This window comes from Rissa tridactyla, chromosome 9, assembly GCF_028500815.1.
Source record: "Rissa tridactyla isolate bRisTri1 chromosome 9, bRisTri1.patW.cur.20221130, whole genome shotgun sequence".
Taxonomy (NCBI): domain Eukaryota; kingdom Metazoa; phylum Chordata; class Aves; order Charadriiformes; family Laridae; genus Rissa; species Rissa tridactyla.
In genome coordinates, this window is record NC_071474.1 from 13,762,833 (window position 1) to 13,778,561 (window position 15,729).

The window sequence follows — 15,729 nt, forward strand, 5'->3', positions numbered from 1 at the left end:
AAGGAAAAGGGCTAAGTAACAGAGATAAAAGCTTGTGAGTGAACTCATTCAGTGCTTCCACATGTGCTGAAAGTTTAATTTCTTGTGTTTTGGTTAGAAATTTGCAAGGAGTAAACCTCAGTATTGGCCAGCCAAGTCAATATCACAGATAAGAGGTCTGTCAGCTAAAGCATCCAAAACTATGCTTCAATATCAAGGTCAGAAAAGCTTTGTTATTTCTAAGCAAAAAAAGCATCTGCTGCATGTCTGTTTTGACTTGTGATGTAGCTTGTCCTGGCAAGCAGTCCAGGCAGTCACTCTCATTATAAAATAAAGCTACCTCAAGAGCTAATTTGCTCATTTACAGGACGTACAAAGGGGTTGAGAGGTACCGACTAAAGCTGAATGTATCATTGAAAAACTGCCTCCTTCCCATTTCTCTCTCTCCAAAGCAAAGCGGAATCTCTTGGAAAAGATGGTACTGGAAACTCTGAATCCAATGCACTACAACATCACCAGCCTAGTACCAGATACGATGCCTGTGGCCACAGTGCCCATACTCATTCTCATGTGCTTTCTCTTTCTAATATGGAATCATGAAGAAACTTCATCAATACCAGGTAAATTAACTTTAGCTGTAGTATCACCTAAAAGCTTTTGTTTCTCAAATTTAAGTGGGAAAGTAATGCTGAATAATTATTGTATGCCCACAAAATTTACTGAGTCAGTTTAAATAAACCAGCTTTTTAAAATAACTGATAAGAGAAATCAGGCTCTATTTAACCTCATTACTTCCATAATAAACCTGGCTTGGCTATATAAATATATGACATTTAGTTTTCTGCTTTATTATGTACATGCTACAAAGATATAATACCATTTTACAAAGTCTAGATGTTCATGTTTTGATGTGCATTATAAACGTCTACTTTTTACATGTTTTAATTTTAAAGCCTTCTAAATGGTCTTTACTAGAAACAAAATATTATTGATTAAATTATTCTGGTTTTAGTAGGTTATCAACTTTTCTCTCCATGTTTGGCACCAAAGACCCTCCAGAAAAGAACACCATCAAATGGTTTCCCTTTCGGAGGGACCCTCTGTAATGTTTTGGGGACTTCTGGTAGATGTTACTGATTCAGGCTGTTCTTCATTAGCTGCAACGCAGTGACCAACTGCATGAATGAGAAGAGTGTACACATCTCACAAAGGTGTTGGACAGGAATAATCCTGAACTAATGCAGTAGCACCTGAATGAAATCCCGAGAAAAGATCCTGGCCAAACATCCTTCAATATGTTAAAACTCTTCAAAAGTTAGAGAACAGGGGGAAGTATTCACAGCAGGTTATGTATTCTCTTTGAATGCTTGATTGGATTAACAAGAAGATAAATCTAAATTAACATGGCTTAAGTTTACAGCTATTTAAATAATCTAGGTTCTTGCGATTCCTATTAGTACACAATGGAGCCATAAGCAACTTTTACGCTTTTTAAACAGTATGCAGAAGTTTTGTAAGTACTTAATTTGTTTCATTTTATAGAGTTAGATTTACGTTTTACAGACAAAAGAGGCAAATTAAGCTTTCCCTGAAAAAGGAAACTTTCTTTTAAAAGTAATTACAGGCAAATTCGCTCCTGCTGTCTCTGCTTTCTCCTTTTTGTTGTAAGGGGGAAATTTGGTGCTGAGTTACAGTGGAAGGATTTAGTTGAGAATGTTGTTGACTAAAGGCTTACTAATCCCTTCTCAGCTCCTGCTTAAGCATGTTTTCATAAATTCACAGCAGTAAAGTACTTTTTCCTTTAAATATCTTTTCTCTCTCTAGTATCAATAACTTTAAGAGAAAGGTAATTAATTACATTTAATTACATCAAAAGGATATTGACTTTTGTAGGTGTTACTATGACACTTAAACACAAAAAAAGTCACTCAAAGGATTTCTTAAAATCACAAATTAATAAACCATATGCAGTTTTTCTAGATCATTTCTTCTTTCTGATATCTAGCCATTGTCCCTCCAAATGTAAGCAATCTCAAAGCAGGCATGTGAAGTTGTACAAAGTAGTAATGAGTGTCATTTGTTGTATGTACATTGAAGACTATCGGCTTACATAGATATTAATATAGGTGAATAATATAGGATAATAATATAGGCTAATATAGGTTTCAACAATGTAGATGCAAGTTTCTCTAAGACGGAACTTGAGAATGGGATTGTATATGTGAACTGCCCAACGCAGACCCGGACTGTCATGTTAAAAAGCTCCTTTGAAAAGGGTGATGATCAGAGATAAATCCTTGTCAGTGAGCACTGCTGAGACCAAACTTTTCTTACCCTCTTTCTTAGGGCCAGGATACTGTATGGGAATCGGGCCCCTCATTTCACATGGGAGATTTCTCTGGATGGGAGTAGGTAATGCCTGCAACTACTACAATAAGACATACGGAGAATTTGTGAGAGTTTGGATCAGCGGTGAAGAAACATTTATAATTAGCAAGTAAATCCTTATTTTCTATCCTTAATAATAAGAACTTTTTCATATCTTTACAACTTTGCTACTTTTTTTTCCTAAAGTAGAATTGAAGTTTTTATTTTCAAAAGTTAACCTAAAACTTTTTAGTTCCTTCAGACCTTTTTCTAATCTTTTCTTTCTTTAAAGACTCTACTATTGAATTCTATGTGAATTCTCTCATTTTCTTTGTGGAAAGGAAGATTAAGCAGTCTGGCTCAATCCTAAAAAATATTTACTGTCCCTTTTACTAATTCTATTTAATATTAGGGTTACATACTATACAGGAACCTAGACTGACTGCAATGTAGGATTAAGCCATATTTTAGTTTCCTGTGTTCTTAAATTTCTCCTTAAAATGGGAGTAATGCTTGAAGATTATGGCTCCAATTCAGTAGGCTAATTAAACAAATGCAGCGTTATAGGATTATGAGTAATTCCACTCCAATTAATGAGATTGCTCATAGACTTTGATTATACCCAGTATTAAACAAAATGCTAAACCGCAGTCTATCATTTTATTAACTCCAGTGGATGGTTGCTTTCTTCTTACATTGGATCTTCCGGATGATTATGAGTTATGCCATGAAAAAAAATATAGTAAAACATTTACTATATGTAATCGATAAACAATCACAACCTTTTTATTAGCAGTATCAATCAATCCATACTTAGCTTTCATTAAGTAAAAGGTTTTGAAAGGCAACGTAGTATAGAGGGCTATGAGAGGATTAGCCATGTGAAGCAAGTCAGCTTCATCTCTGGTTTTACTCTATAAAAAGAGGTAATCATGACAGAAAAACTCTTTACATTCCTATCCTACATAGGTGTTATAAATATCAACTAATGTGCTGATAATGTAAAAAGCTATGAACTCTTACTGCTGTCTTCCACCTTCTGTACTGACAACTCATCAGAAACAAATCAGGAGCGCTGATAAACAATGCCACAGCTGCAGCGGACTTTACAGCCAATACAGCATTTTTCTTCGGACATATTTTTTGCTTAAAAACATTGACAGCACATAGTATTTAACTTTTATTTTTTTAAAAAAACAATAACGTAGAATAAAGTTTTCAGTGGATCATAAATTCACTGCAAAAAGTAACCTGAATTCTGTAAAAGTATACTATTTCCACCAATGTTATCTGAATTTTTACCATCAAATCTAATGATACTAAGATGCTAATGCACAGAGAGAAGGACTAGCAGTCTTGGTTACAACAGATATTGTCTTCTAGAGGACTTCATAAAAAAGTTTCATAAGGAAAATCTGCTTATACAAGGTCATATGTCAAAATCCTTCTTTAAAGCATTATTATGTGTCTCCTGTGTAGATACGTGCAACGGAAGGAAGCAAAATGAGCCTCCTGCACCTTCCCATTCCTCAGGACAGCTGTCATAATTCAACTAAATCAACATAATTCAACATATATCATAATGTCATAATGAAAATACAGATGATGTTCCTTGACATGCAAAAAACCTTTAAGGAAGTTAGAAAAGAGCGCAGATGTGGGGAAGTGTAGGAAAGGGAGAATATGCTGAATTTCTTGCAAGGCTGAACCTGCAGACACGCTCCTCCCTGTTTTTACTCCAATCTTTAATCCACGTTTGTCTATTTGTACCATATAGCATCTCACTGTTAACTTTACCTCTGGTCATGCAAAACTATGGGGAAAACCCAGCACTGCCAAAGTCAATAGTAAAAGCCACATTTACTTTGCCTGACTGAAAAATTAAACTAATCCGTGTAAGAAGCCTGGGATTTGGTCCCTAGAGTATGCGACATGGTACAGAAATCTCTGTTCTGATTTTCTTTCTTTTTGTTGGATTTCATTTGATCAGGTTTTCGTCATGTCAGCATTTCTAAAATGCTAGCTCCCTCTAAAGGAAAGTATATCTTAAAGCAATAATGCTGGTCACAACCTGTTTGCTAGCACATGTAAATAAACGTCATCAACTGTAAGAAGAATTACACATATCAGGAATTTCCTTAACATTTCTATTTAGAAATATTTATCCCACTCATATCATCATATTATGATGTTGCATATTTAAACGACGCATGTATATGCTTTTTGTATGTGCCTGGGAATGGCCAAATAGCTAATGAATGTATGGCTGTAATTTCATACACATCATGATGAAATGATCAACTGTCAAATATTTTACACCTCATCTTCTGAAATATCTGACACTCATCATTGCCCAAGCGTATCTACATGTATATACACTATTCCTATTAAAATCGTTCGGTGATCATTTCTATTTTAACTGAAATGCAGTTTTAAATCTGAACAGAATACATTATTGCTCTATTATACATTCAGAACGCATTTATCATCAAGCTTTTTAATTATGTAAAAGTGGCAATAGTTAATGTCAAGCATTGTACTTCCTGCTAAACTGAAAACGTAAGTCAGCACTACAGAGCAACTATAAAATGTCAGAATAAAAATTCTGTGTACAGTCTACAAAACAGTATTTTCGTTTTGGGCTTTTTTCTCCCCCTCTTTCTTTCCCAGATCCTCAAGTGTGTTCCATGTAATGAAACATTGGCATTATGTTTCTCGATTTGGGAGCAAGCTTGGATTACAGTGCATTGGCATGTATGAAAACGGGATCATATTTAACAACAACCCAGCACACTGGAAAGAAATTCGACCCTTTTTCACCAAAGGTAAATCAGTGTGCCTTAGTACCCTGTATCACTGTAGCACACAGTGATATGAAATCAGAAATGCTGTTTGTCCTTTGCATACTTAAATTACAGAAATCAGTTCTCTATATATATGTCTCATATAAATATTTTATTGCACATGTTCTTTCATGCTTATCCTGCTTGGTATGTTATTTGAAATGGTCCTGAAGTAGTTTTGAAGATTCTTAATTTCATCCAATTAAAACAAAATTAAATGATGCCCACAAGCCATGTTTTTAAACGTTTTTACATTTTTCAAGTGCAGCGCTTACATTAGCTCAACTGGCACTTCCATAAATGTAGTTGGCTGTTCCTATCACAGCCTCCACTGAGTTCAAAGATTTTTCTGTCTTATTCTAGTTGAAAAAAAAAACCCAAGAAAAAAGCTTTGGTTTCAAAATTAATTTAGAACATCTGCACAGCAGAACTACTTATTGATCCCTTTAATATGCTGGGAATCAATGTAGTAACAGAGAAAATGATTGAAGTAATTAATATCACTAGGTTGAAACCAAATAGAAAATTACATAAATAAACTCCAGTGTTACTATTTTATGAGTCTGCTGGTTTTTGATTCACCTTCTTCCCACAAATTAGAGAAGTTTCAGCATTTGCATATCATTAGAATTAGCTACTTCTGATGACGTTACAGCCTTCCTAACAAAACTGCCACAGCTCAGAAAAGATTCTCACCACCTGAGACCGCAGTAGTTCATGACAGTGATTCCAGAGCCTGGAAATGAAAGTAAAGCAGCACCTAAAAGAAATTAATTACCTGTTGGTTTGACTTTTCTATACTGTTTTGTTGACATATCTGTGCTCCTTTATGACACTTTCCTACATGATTTTGCTATTGAAAGGTATCAGCAACTTTGTACTGGTTGAAGATGTCAAGAAAAAAAGAATGTATTTCTACTTATTCCTAGAACTACCAGTTCTATTTACAAAACAGACCTCCTCTCTTCTCAGTTACAAACATACAACCCCTCTCAATGCCTATTTGATAAAATGTCCTTGAGGCAATTACAGCAATGTATGGAAAAGTAATTCAAATAGAGTACTTGGGACAAGATTTCCAAAGCAATTCAAAAATTATCTGAATCCATTCCAGCTGGAGCTTGTCAAAATCCCACTGAATTGCATAGCAGCAGAACTGACCACTGCTTTTAGTTGCTTTTGAATTCTTAAAATGCAATAAATCCATCATGACACTATCTCCACTGTTCGTAGGTGGGCAGACTAAGGCAGGCTAACGCACAGCTCACTGCCAGGCTAGGCTTCAGTATGTCCAGAGCAATGTTACATGTTGCCAGTAGGTTCCTGCAAAGCTACCATGCTGTTTAAGAGCACCCAGGAATTGTGTTTTCAGAAACACCCCACAAATCCCCAAACTGTCTTCCCTGTTCAGTGTCATTGCAAGGAAACGAGACAGGACATCCACTGTGCCTGTAATGGAGATGAGGAGATGGATACCATCGCACACAGAAAGGCAGCACAAACGATGCCAAATATCTTTCCTTACCATGGTATGAACCTAGCATAAAAGGTGTGTCTGAGATGCAAGGGAAGTTTGGTCTTGGAGTTCATTGCCCATTTAACTCAAAATGCTTACATTTTTCTTTCAAAAGATGAAAAATCAGTGAGTTTCAGAATTATTTTATACCAGTCACTCACACAATAAGACTTTAGATTTCATTAACACCGTTACCACCAATTGTTAAGTTGTAAATAAGTATGAAAGTTAACCAATCTTTTGATCGTTTTGCACATACATTTCAGCTCTGTCTGGTCCTGGTCTCGTGCGTATGATAGCAATTTGTGTTGAATCAACAATTGACCACCTGGACAAACTAGAGGAGGTAACCACTGAAGTAGGAAACATCAACGTGTTGAATCTCATGAGACGGATCATGCTCGACACATCTAACAAGCTTTTTCTTGGGATCCCTTTGGACGGTACTAACAGCTTTATTTTTATACCTTGTGATGGATCTAAAGTGCATGTCCAAAGAAGTCTCACTGACATCACTCAGCAGTTTGTTTCAGAAAACAGACCAAGAACAAACTCTTACATCACCATATAAATTAATTGAAATTGATTATGAGTGATTTTAGTTCTGAAAGAGAATTTTATATGACCAAAACCATACATTTAGCTTGTCACCTTAATTCACCTTAATAAATAATACCATTTAAAGAGATTTTTATGCACTGAGTTGGTACAATCCCAATATTATATGCGTCTAAGAATCAGAAATCTTTCCACCACGCTTAATGATTGCCTTGAAAAGTTCACCTGACAATTTACATCTTCTATGATTTCTTTATCCTCAAAACCATATGACAGAAATAACATTATCCTGATGTATAATTTATCCCATTTCAATATACTGCAAGAGTTCTGCTTCGGCTTTCCTGTGGGAGACTAACTGGCTCTGGTTGACACATCACTATCTCCTTTTTGCTACCTACCAGGAATTTTTACAAAGATCTATACCTTTTCTACAGTCTGCTACAATTGTTTCCTAATGTTGTCTATCACATATTAAAACCAATTGTTTATCAAATTCCTGTGAATTTAGTCAAAGTAGGGAACAATGCCTTATTAATAATTTTTGAAGCATTTTATTATTTGACTATTGAGGTTTATATTTTATACTGCTTTTTGTTAACATTTCTTTTCAGAAAATGCCATTGTACTTAAGATCCAGAACTACTTTGATGCTTGGCAAGCACTTTTATTAAAGCCCGACATCTTTTTTAAGATTTCTTGGCTGTGCAAGAAATATGAAGAGGCAGTGTAAGTATTAACAGTGTTACAAATCATTTGCATAAGATTCTTTCTAAGAAGGAGATCTTCCTTGATATTTTCCTCTGCCTTTTAGAAAATAAACTGTGAAACTTGCAGAGGCAGCTGGCTGAAGTCCCCTATCTGCAGACCCAAGATAGCAACAGAACAAGATTTGCCACTGATGCTACAAGTGGGCTGATCTCGGGGGATGATTTAAAGCACGTGCCTATTGAGTCCTAGTTTACTCACCAAAATGTTAGTTAATGCCAGCTCAAATGGGAAACTAAATTGAAATCTCTGGTTCGGTTCAAACAGCCATCAGATGGGGTGAAGTTACATTTGCTATCTAGTTGAGGACAGTCAAATAGTAGGCTACAGTTCATCAAAACAAGAAAACCCGTCCACATTCCTGGCACTGTCCCAGAAGAGGTAACCCCTGAGCACAATTCTATTTATTGATGCTCCCAACGTGCATTTTTGAGTCAGCAACTCATTTTTGAGTTAAAACTTGGTGCTCAGCATGATAGTCAATTTCGAGGGTGTTTTTTTTTTTTCCCCCTAAATAAGGAACAAATATGTTTTGCCATCTTCCTCTTTGCAAAAATACGAAATGCCTCTTCTCTTTTTATGATCTCATTTGCTGCCTTCTGCCGAAAGAGGACCGGCTATAAAAAGAACTGGCAATCAGTTTGTTCATTTTGGATTTAGATTCCATCTAGTGAGAGAAACTACTACTCTTGAAGCATGTGTAATAAATTGTTTTGATAGTGCTATATAACATAAAGGCTTTAAGGGAAAGATGGAGGTTCATCTAAAGTAATTGACAACTCTTAGGAACTAGACACAAGATTTACCTTCTCTGACATTTGCTTGCCAGTTTTATTACGGCACTGATCAGTGCTCTATCCTGTGATTCTAATAATAGATAACTGCGGTGGCCCAGTTATTACTAGAAAGCCCCTGCAGGCCAATATTGACGTTTCAAAAGCAATTCCATTAAAACAACCTTATTCATAAATTTCTACTGCAAAATAAAGACTGATGGACTTAAAGCAATGCAAAGAACCACCACAGGATATGATGACTTTGTATATTCTTCTGAGAAATTTGGCACAAAGGACCATTTGATATTTCTAATACACAAAAAAATGTTATAAGTAATAAGAACTGTAGCAGGTTTGAAGTTTTAAATGTATTTACCCCTACAAACCCAGTCAAATTTTCTATCCCAACAAACACAAATAAAAAGCCTGAGAATTTCATTCAGAAACTTTTCAAAATGCTTTTTAAAAAAAGAATTGCCTTCAAATCTATAGATAATTGAAAATCCCAAATAACATTATACAAACTGTTGGACTTTGATTTTTTTTTTCCCACCACTAAAATCCAACCGGTTGACACAGTATTACTGACTATTTAAACATGAAAAATTTAGATCAACTCTACCTTCAAGATAGTACAGCTTTTCTAACATTTATCTACATTTTCCCAAGAATTGTCCCTCATGTTCTTGAAGTTCATTTTATTCACTGATAAAATACAGTACAAAATAGAAGGAAATAAACACATTATTTGGAAGTGTTAATAAATCTTTAAAAACCCTATTCATTATTAGGATATACAGATACATTTTCATCCTTTTCAGTCTATCCTATAAAAAGAAAATAAGATTTCAGTCGAAAATAACAAGCAATTATTTGATAAGAAATCATAAGAAAATACACCTTCCCTTAGTATTACTGCTTTTGCAGAGACCATTATAACCACTCAGGAAAACTTTATTTCTGCCATTCTTAGATGTTTTTATTGGTATAATCTCTATGTTTCTAATCATATGCTAGTATATACTAGAAGTCTGTAGATATTTATCAATATGTTGGATTTCACCTGTTTTCAGCAAGGATCTGAAAGGAGCAATGGAAACCTTAATAGAACAGAAACGACAAAAACTTTCCACCGTTGAAAAGTTGGATGAACACATGGATTTTGCATCCCAGTTGATTTTTGCACAGGTATTAGCAATGTACTCAAAATATGGTTAACTTTGACTTTTTCGACATTCTCCTGTCACTAACAGCACAGGCTTTGCAACTTAAATTTCATGTATCTATTTGAAAGTCATGTCATCAGAAAGGGATACAAATTAGTCGGTTCTGGGGAGTCCCTAATAGCAATTCAAACATTGAATAGTTGTGTTTTCGGGAATAGGCGCTTGTCCTATTTTTTTCACAGCTTGAGAAACATCCTTAAAACTGTTGCATCTATCCCTGAACGTCCTCCAGACTGTCCCTAAGCCCTGTATTTTATCTTGATGTATTGCCTTTTGCTCGCAAAGGCTTCAAATGTTATGAAAATCCTGCCTTGTATAATCGCTGACAGCTCACAAACTCTGCGAGAAAAGGCAATAAATCAATAAGGATCTGAGCTAAGAACAAACTCTTGCTTTTCTGTAAGACAATACACACCCATCAAAACACGAGTTTTCTGTTTTTCTCTGAAAGGCAAAAAATATATGCTATTTAGCATATGAGATAGAAAGACTGTCAAGATTTTAACTTTTGTTTAAAGCAGATATTCTAGGTCCTTCCCATTCTACTGCTATAGGACCTTTGTTGGCATCAGAGGTCAGCAATCAACATTTTCCCCAAAATTTCCAATTTTTTCAGAACAGAGGGGATCTGACTGCCGAGAATGTGAACCAGTGTGTGCTGGAGATGATGATTGCTGCTCCTGATACTCTGTCTGTGACTCTCTTCTTCATGCTAATACTGATTGCAGAGCACCCCACAGTGGAAGAGGAGATGATGAGAGAAATTGAGACTGTCATGGGTAAGCAGGAGCTGCAAAGTCAGTGACATGGGAATATAATTTTGCTTCAGCAGTGATCTAATTTTGATTCTTCAAAGACTGAAAATTCTAAGCATTTGCTGTAAAATACGTGAACTGCCATTATATCTAAAAGATTTTATTCAAGATCAAATGAAAGAAGATGAGCAATTTGCAAGATAAATTCAAATAGGAATCATCAGAATTGACAATCTATTAGAAAGAATGTGCTATATTCACTCCTCAGCAACGGAAGTGCAAATCGGCACTCACCTCATAAATTCCATTGAAATTATTTTCCATTTACCTTGAAATAGCAAAAGGGGACACTCATTTCAAATACTTCTAATCACCAATATTTCTCTGTGTATATATAGAAGCTGTCTAAATTTCACTATGACTGCAGAAGGAAAAAATTAGAGAAAATTAAAATTATATTCTGCTGTCATCCATTTATGATATCAAACTGGTCTCCTCCTGAAGTACTAATTACTAACTACTCTAAACACAATCAGGATATTCCAAATTTCTATTCTTCTCTTTCTCTAGACCTCATTCAAAGCCTGACACTGAATTAATATAGAAACCAATTTCATCCAGTCTTTTTCAACATTCACTTCTGGTCAGTTAAACACTGGAAAGTGTATAAAAAGTCCTTTACTCTTTTTTCTAAGGTACTTTTAATTAACCTTATGTTATTGTCCTCATGAGAGTTGAGCACTCACTTATTCACCTTGCCAATTTCTTTCTCATAGCTTGGATTTCTAAGGCAGTAGGAATATAGTTGCCTTTTCCTTAAGCAAATGACCAGCTGGGGTAGCAAAGCTGCCTTTTATCCTGAAAACCTGCCACTGCAGTGGTCAGCCTGGAGTTCTTGAGCTGCTCATGGCTTGAAAGTTGAAGTAAGGCTCCCACTGGCAGCGCTGATACTGCTGCTGATGGAATCAAGCTGGGAGGAAGTTACTCCTCGTAACGAAAATAGTCAGGCCGCAGTAGGACCCTACCCACACATCCAGCCAAACCCAATCACATGGTGAAAATTTAAGGTCCCTACAAAGTTATCTCCCATCTGCAGACTATTCCCACATTCTGTTTGCCGTCAGCTCTCCAAAGATTTATTTGCTGTGTCTTGTTGCCCTTAGTCATATCAAAGTCAAGGAAGGACTTTCAGAGTTTTGTCATGGAAAAGAAAGCAGAACAAAGACTCATAATGTATTAAGAAGATAAGGTGAGAATAGCATAAACTAATAAACTAGGCTTCATGCTGATGAAAAATATACCAGATTTCCCAAATACGTACGGTTACACAGAACTCCTTAGAAGCTGTTTCATCCTTCCTACCATTTTGGGAACTGAGAATATTATGAAAATGTTTTGGTATTTGTATGATGAAATAATTAAATTCATAACCAACTTCGTCACCATCTGTTTTATTCCTCAAGGTGACAGAGACATACAGAGTGATGACATGCCAAACTTAAAAATCGTGGAGAATTTTATTTATGAGAGCATGAGATACCAGCCAGTTGTGGACTTGATCATGCGAAAAGCTTTACAAGATGATGTAATTGATGGCTATCCTGTGAAAAAGGGGACAAACATTATTCTCAATATTGGACGGATGCATAAGCTTGAATTCTTCCCAAAGCCGAATGAGTTTTCTCTTGAAAACTTTGAGAAAAATGTAAGTTTTCTATCTTATTTCTTACAGGAAATTGGTTATTATTTATTGACAATGTATCTTCCTCTTATTTTGATCAAGAACATTGTGACCGTAAAACTGTTCTTTCTTTGTCTAAGTGCCCAGTTAGCTATACATCCTGCTTATTACCGTTATTATTACTAAAGCTGTGTGGATATTATCCTATCAAAGCACCTCTTAAAAAATAATTATGATATTGAACACAAAGTTTTCCCAGACGTCTTAATTCCGGTGACAAATTTCTGGTTGAATTTGTCAAAGACACACATAGTTCTCATTATATCCTCTGACATTGGACAATACGAAGAGTCTCTGGGGAGCTAGAGCCATGCAAGCAGTACAACACAGAGCTGAGGCCATGTGAGGATTCTCTGGACAGGTGAAGTGGTATATTAACTCCTGAGAGACTGAGAATCTACCACCCATTTTATTCTCTCTTCTTTTTTTAATCCCTAAATAAAAATAAGCAACTTTTCTAGACAAAAATAGAAATCCGAAAATTTAACCAACTAAATACTGCAGATGTTGAGTAATTCAGTCCCAGTTCAGCACAGCATTTCAATTTAAGTTAGAATATAATTCCCAAAACAACAAGAATTTCCTTTAGTTGACATTACCGACTCCTGTATCAAAAGCAATACGTGAACTTTTTTCCTACTTGTAAATCCACTATTATTGAAAATCACCCTTCAGTCCTTCAGATTATTTACTTTCATTTAGACCTCTACTTTTCTGATTACTGATTAAAAATACTGTTTTGCAAAACTGTATTTGTTCAGCAATAATCATCTTGAGAGATGAAATCTGTATTGAAAGAAAATAGATTCATTCTATGACTTGTTTGACTCCTTGTTTTTGACTGTGAACCAGTGCAGATGCAAGTGGAAGATACTGCTACGCATGTGACAGAGAGCACAAAATATGGAAGACTAAGGTTTGGTGAGCACTTCTGTGAGGGAATTAGAAAAGATCTCTGGAATAAATAGCCAAGCAAGAGTGGAGAGCATAATCAGCTTAGTTCTATGAAAGGAATTTAACTGCAGAATGTTACATTTTTCCTATCAAAAATCTAGGAGTACCATGTATACCACACACACCAGTGAGCACTAAACAACCTGGTTAACATTTCTAAACTGCTGGTTGATTACCCATAGCAATCTCTGCACACCATATTAAAAACAGCAGATCAAGAAAAAGGTCATTGTAGAAAATTAAAGCAGAGAGTAAGTGACTAAATTTATTGAAATAACTATTCACTGTGAATAGTTCCCATTTTGCCATCCGTTATTTTCATTCTAAGTATTTCTATCAAAATGGATTTCTTGCTTATTTTATAAGTACACTTTGCTACTGAAAATATTTCCCCTTGACCAGATATTTAACCACACATTTTCTATCTGACTTGATGCATTCTGTTTGCCACGTAATTATTCCAGCAGGCACAATTTTCACCCAGTCCTCATAAGTGAGTAGCAATCCACACCATTATTTATGATAAGATGGCATTGTTAGAATCTCAGCGTTTTCCCATTTTCCCAGGCTGTGCACTTGCCATTGTGCTGTACCGCCAGCTGTACTTGCTCTGTATTAGAATACTTGTATTTACCTATCATTTTTCAAAAAGTACAGCTCCATTATTTGAAAAAAAGTTAAACAGAAAACATTTTTCTCAGTCTGAAAATGAGAAAAGGGACACTTTTTCCTAGACAATTTAATATAAAGCAGCCTTTTCTACACTCTTCTTAGGTTAAACAGGAAATCAGAACATAGCTGATACCTTACTTTTTTTAAAAGAAAGCTACATAGCTGAAGAAAAATCATTCATTTATAGCCAGACTTGCTTTTTCTTACTGCTAACAAGTACCTTTGTACCTCATTAGAGTATTATTCATGCTGTTGGGACCGTCTTGGATAACTGATCTAGCCAATGTCAATAAAAGTAGCAGAAACCGTCTGTGCGTTCTTCAACAGTTCTGGGAATCCTGCATTTGATATTTTAGTTGATAGGACAGGACACAATCATTTTATAAGTGTTATCTCTCTATTAGAATATATAAAATTTTCAACGCTACATTTTATGGCAAAGTAATTCTCAGGAACACTAACTTCTTAATGACAATTGTAGTAGGTGTGTGGCTTTAAGATTATCTTTAGACAAGGCATCAGCGTGTATCTCAGGCATTTATGAGCTTTGTAATGAACATTTTCTGGAAAAGTTTTTAATGAACTTTAACATATATTGAAAAGCAAAAGCTTCACTCCATGTCACAGCCTGTGATAAAACCCCTGTAGTTCACAGGACGAACAGACTGAAATACATGGGCAGAATTCAACTGCTTGACATTCCCTGCTCTCTTAGCATTTAAAGTGGTGTACCTTCTGTAGGACTCTCTATATTTTGGCCTGACTTGGGTGGAAGACCTGTTCACAGCGTAAAGGGAAGAAGTAAGAGCTCCTAAGAGATTCTTTCCACAAGCTTTTCAGAATAGATTTACTACCAATTTCCATCATAATTTTGCCTACTTGTATGAAGAAAAAACTGTCTTAAAGTTTATTCTTCACGTTATTCTGTGCAGGTTCCTTCACGCTACTTCCAACCGTTTGGATTTGGCCCGCGGGGCTGTGTAGGAAAGTTTATTGCCATGGTAATGATGAAAGCAATTCTGGTGACTCTTCTGAGACGGTGCAGAGTACAGACAATGAAAGGAAGAGGCCTTAACAACATCCAGAAAAACAATGACTTATCCATGCACCCAATAGAAAGGCAGCCTCTGCTGGAGATGGTTTTTACACCAAGAAGAAACACAAACAAAAACCAGGATGACTAAAATGGATCAGCACCAGCATTAAAGTTACAGGGCTTTCTCAGCCGCAGCCACTAAGAAATCCCCATCATTCCTAGGTAAAGTTATAAAGTAAAACATTTTGTTGCCCCTAAATCACTATGGCTTCAGATGACAACTTGTTCTGCCTGCACAACAGAACCAGGCTCTGGCCACAACTTCAAGTGTAATAAAGTAAAACTAAAATTACAAAATAGTTGCTAGGTGATGTCACACTATATGCAAGATTCCTGACTACTTTTTAAAACCATCAAGTTCAGACAAAGTTATTGCTTGCTTTTCAAACAGCACAAGTTCAGAGGTTTGGGGGTCAACAAAGAAACATGCCTGATGTGTATTTAATTCCAGGACTACGTGTGTCCCCCTTCCCCCCAC

General features: G+C 35.8%; 1 protein-coding gene across 1 annotated transcript; it reads left to right on the plus strand.

The window, feature by feature from the left end:
- Positions 1–242: 242 nt before the first annotated feature.
- On the plus strand, positions 243–15,339 carry LOC128914969 (aromatase). Its single transcript, XM_054214709.1, has 9 exons — positions 243–599; positions 2,326–2,476; positions 5,017–5,171; positions 6,972–7,148; positions 7,878–7,992; positions 9,881–9,995; positions 10,650–10,812; positions 12,252–12,493; positions 15,088–15,339. The coding sequence occupies exons 1-9, from the start codon at positions 455–457 to the stop codon at positions 15,337–15,339; spliced, it is 1,515 nt and encodes a 504-aa protein (XP_054070684.1). The 5' UTR covers positions 243–454.
- Positions 15,340–15,729: the final 390 nt, after the last annotated feature.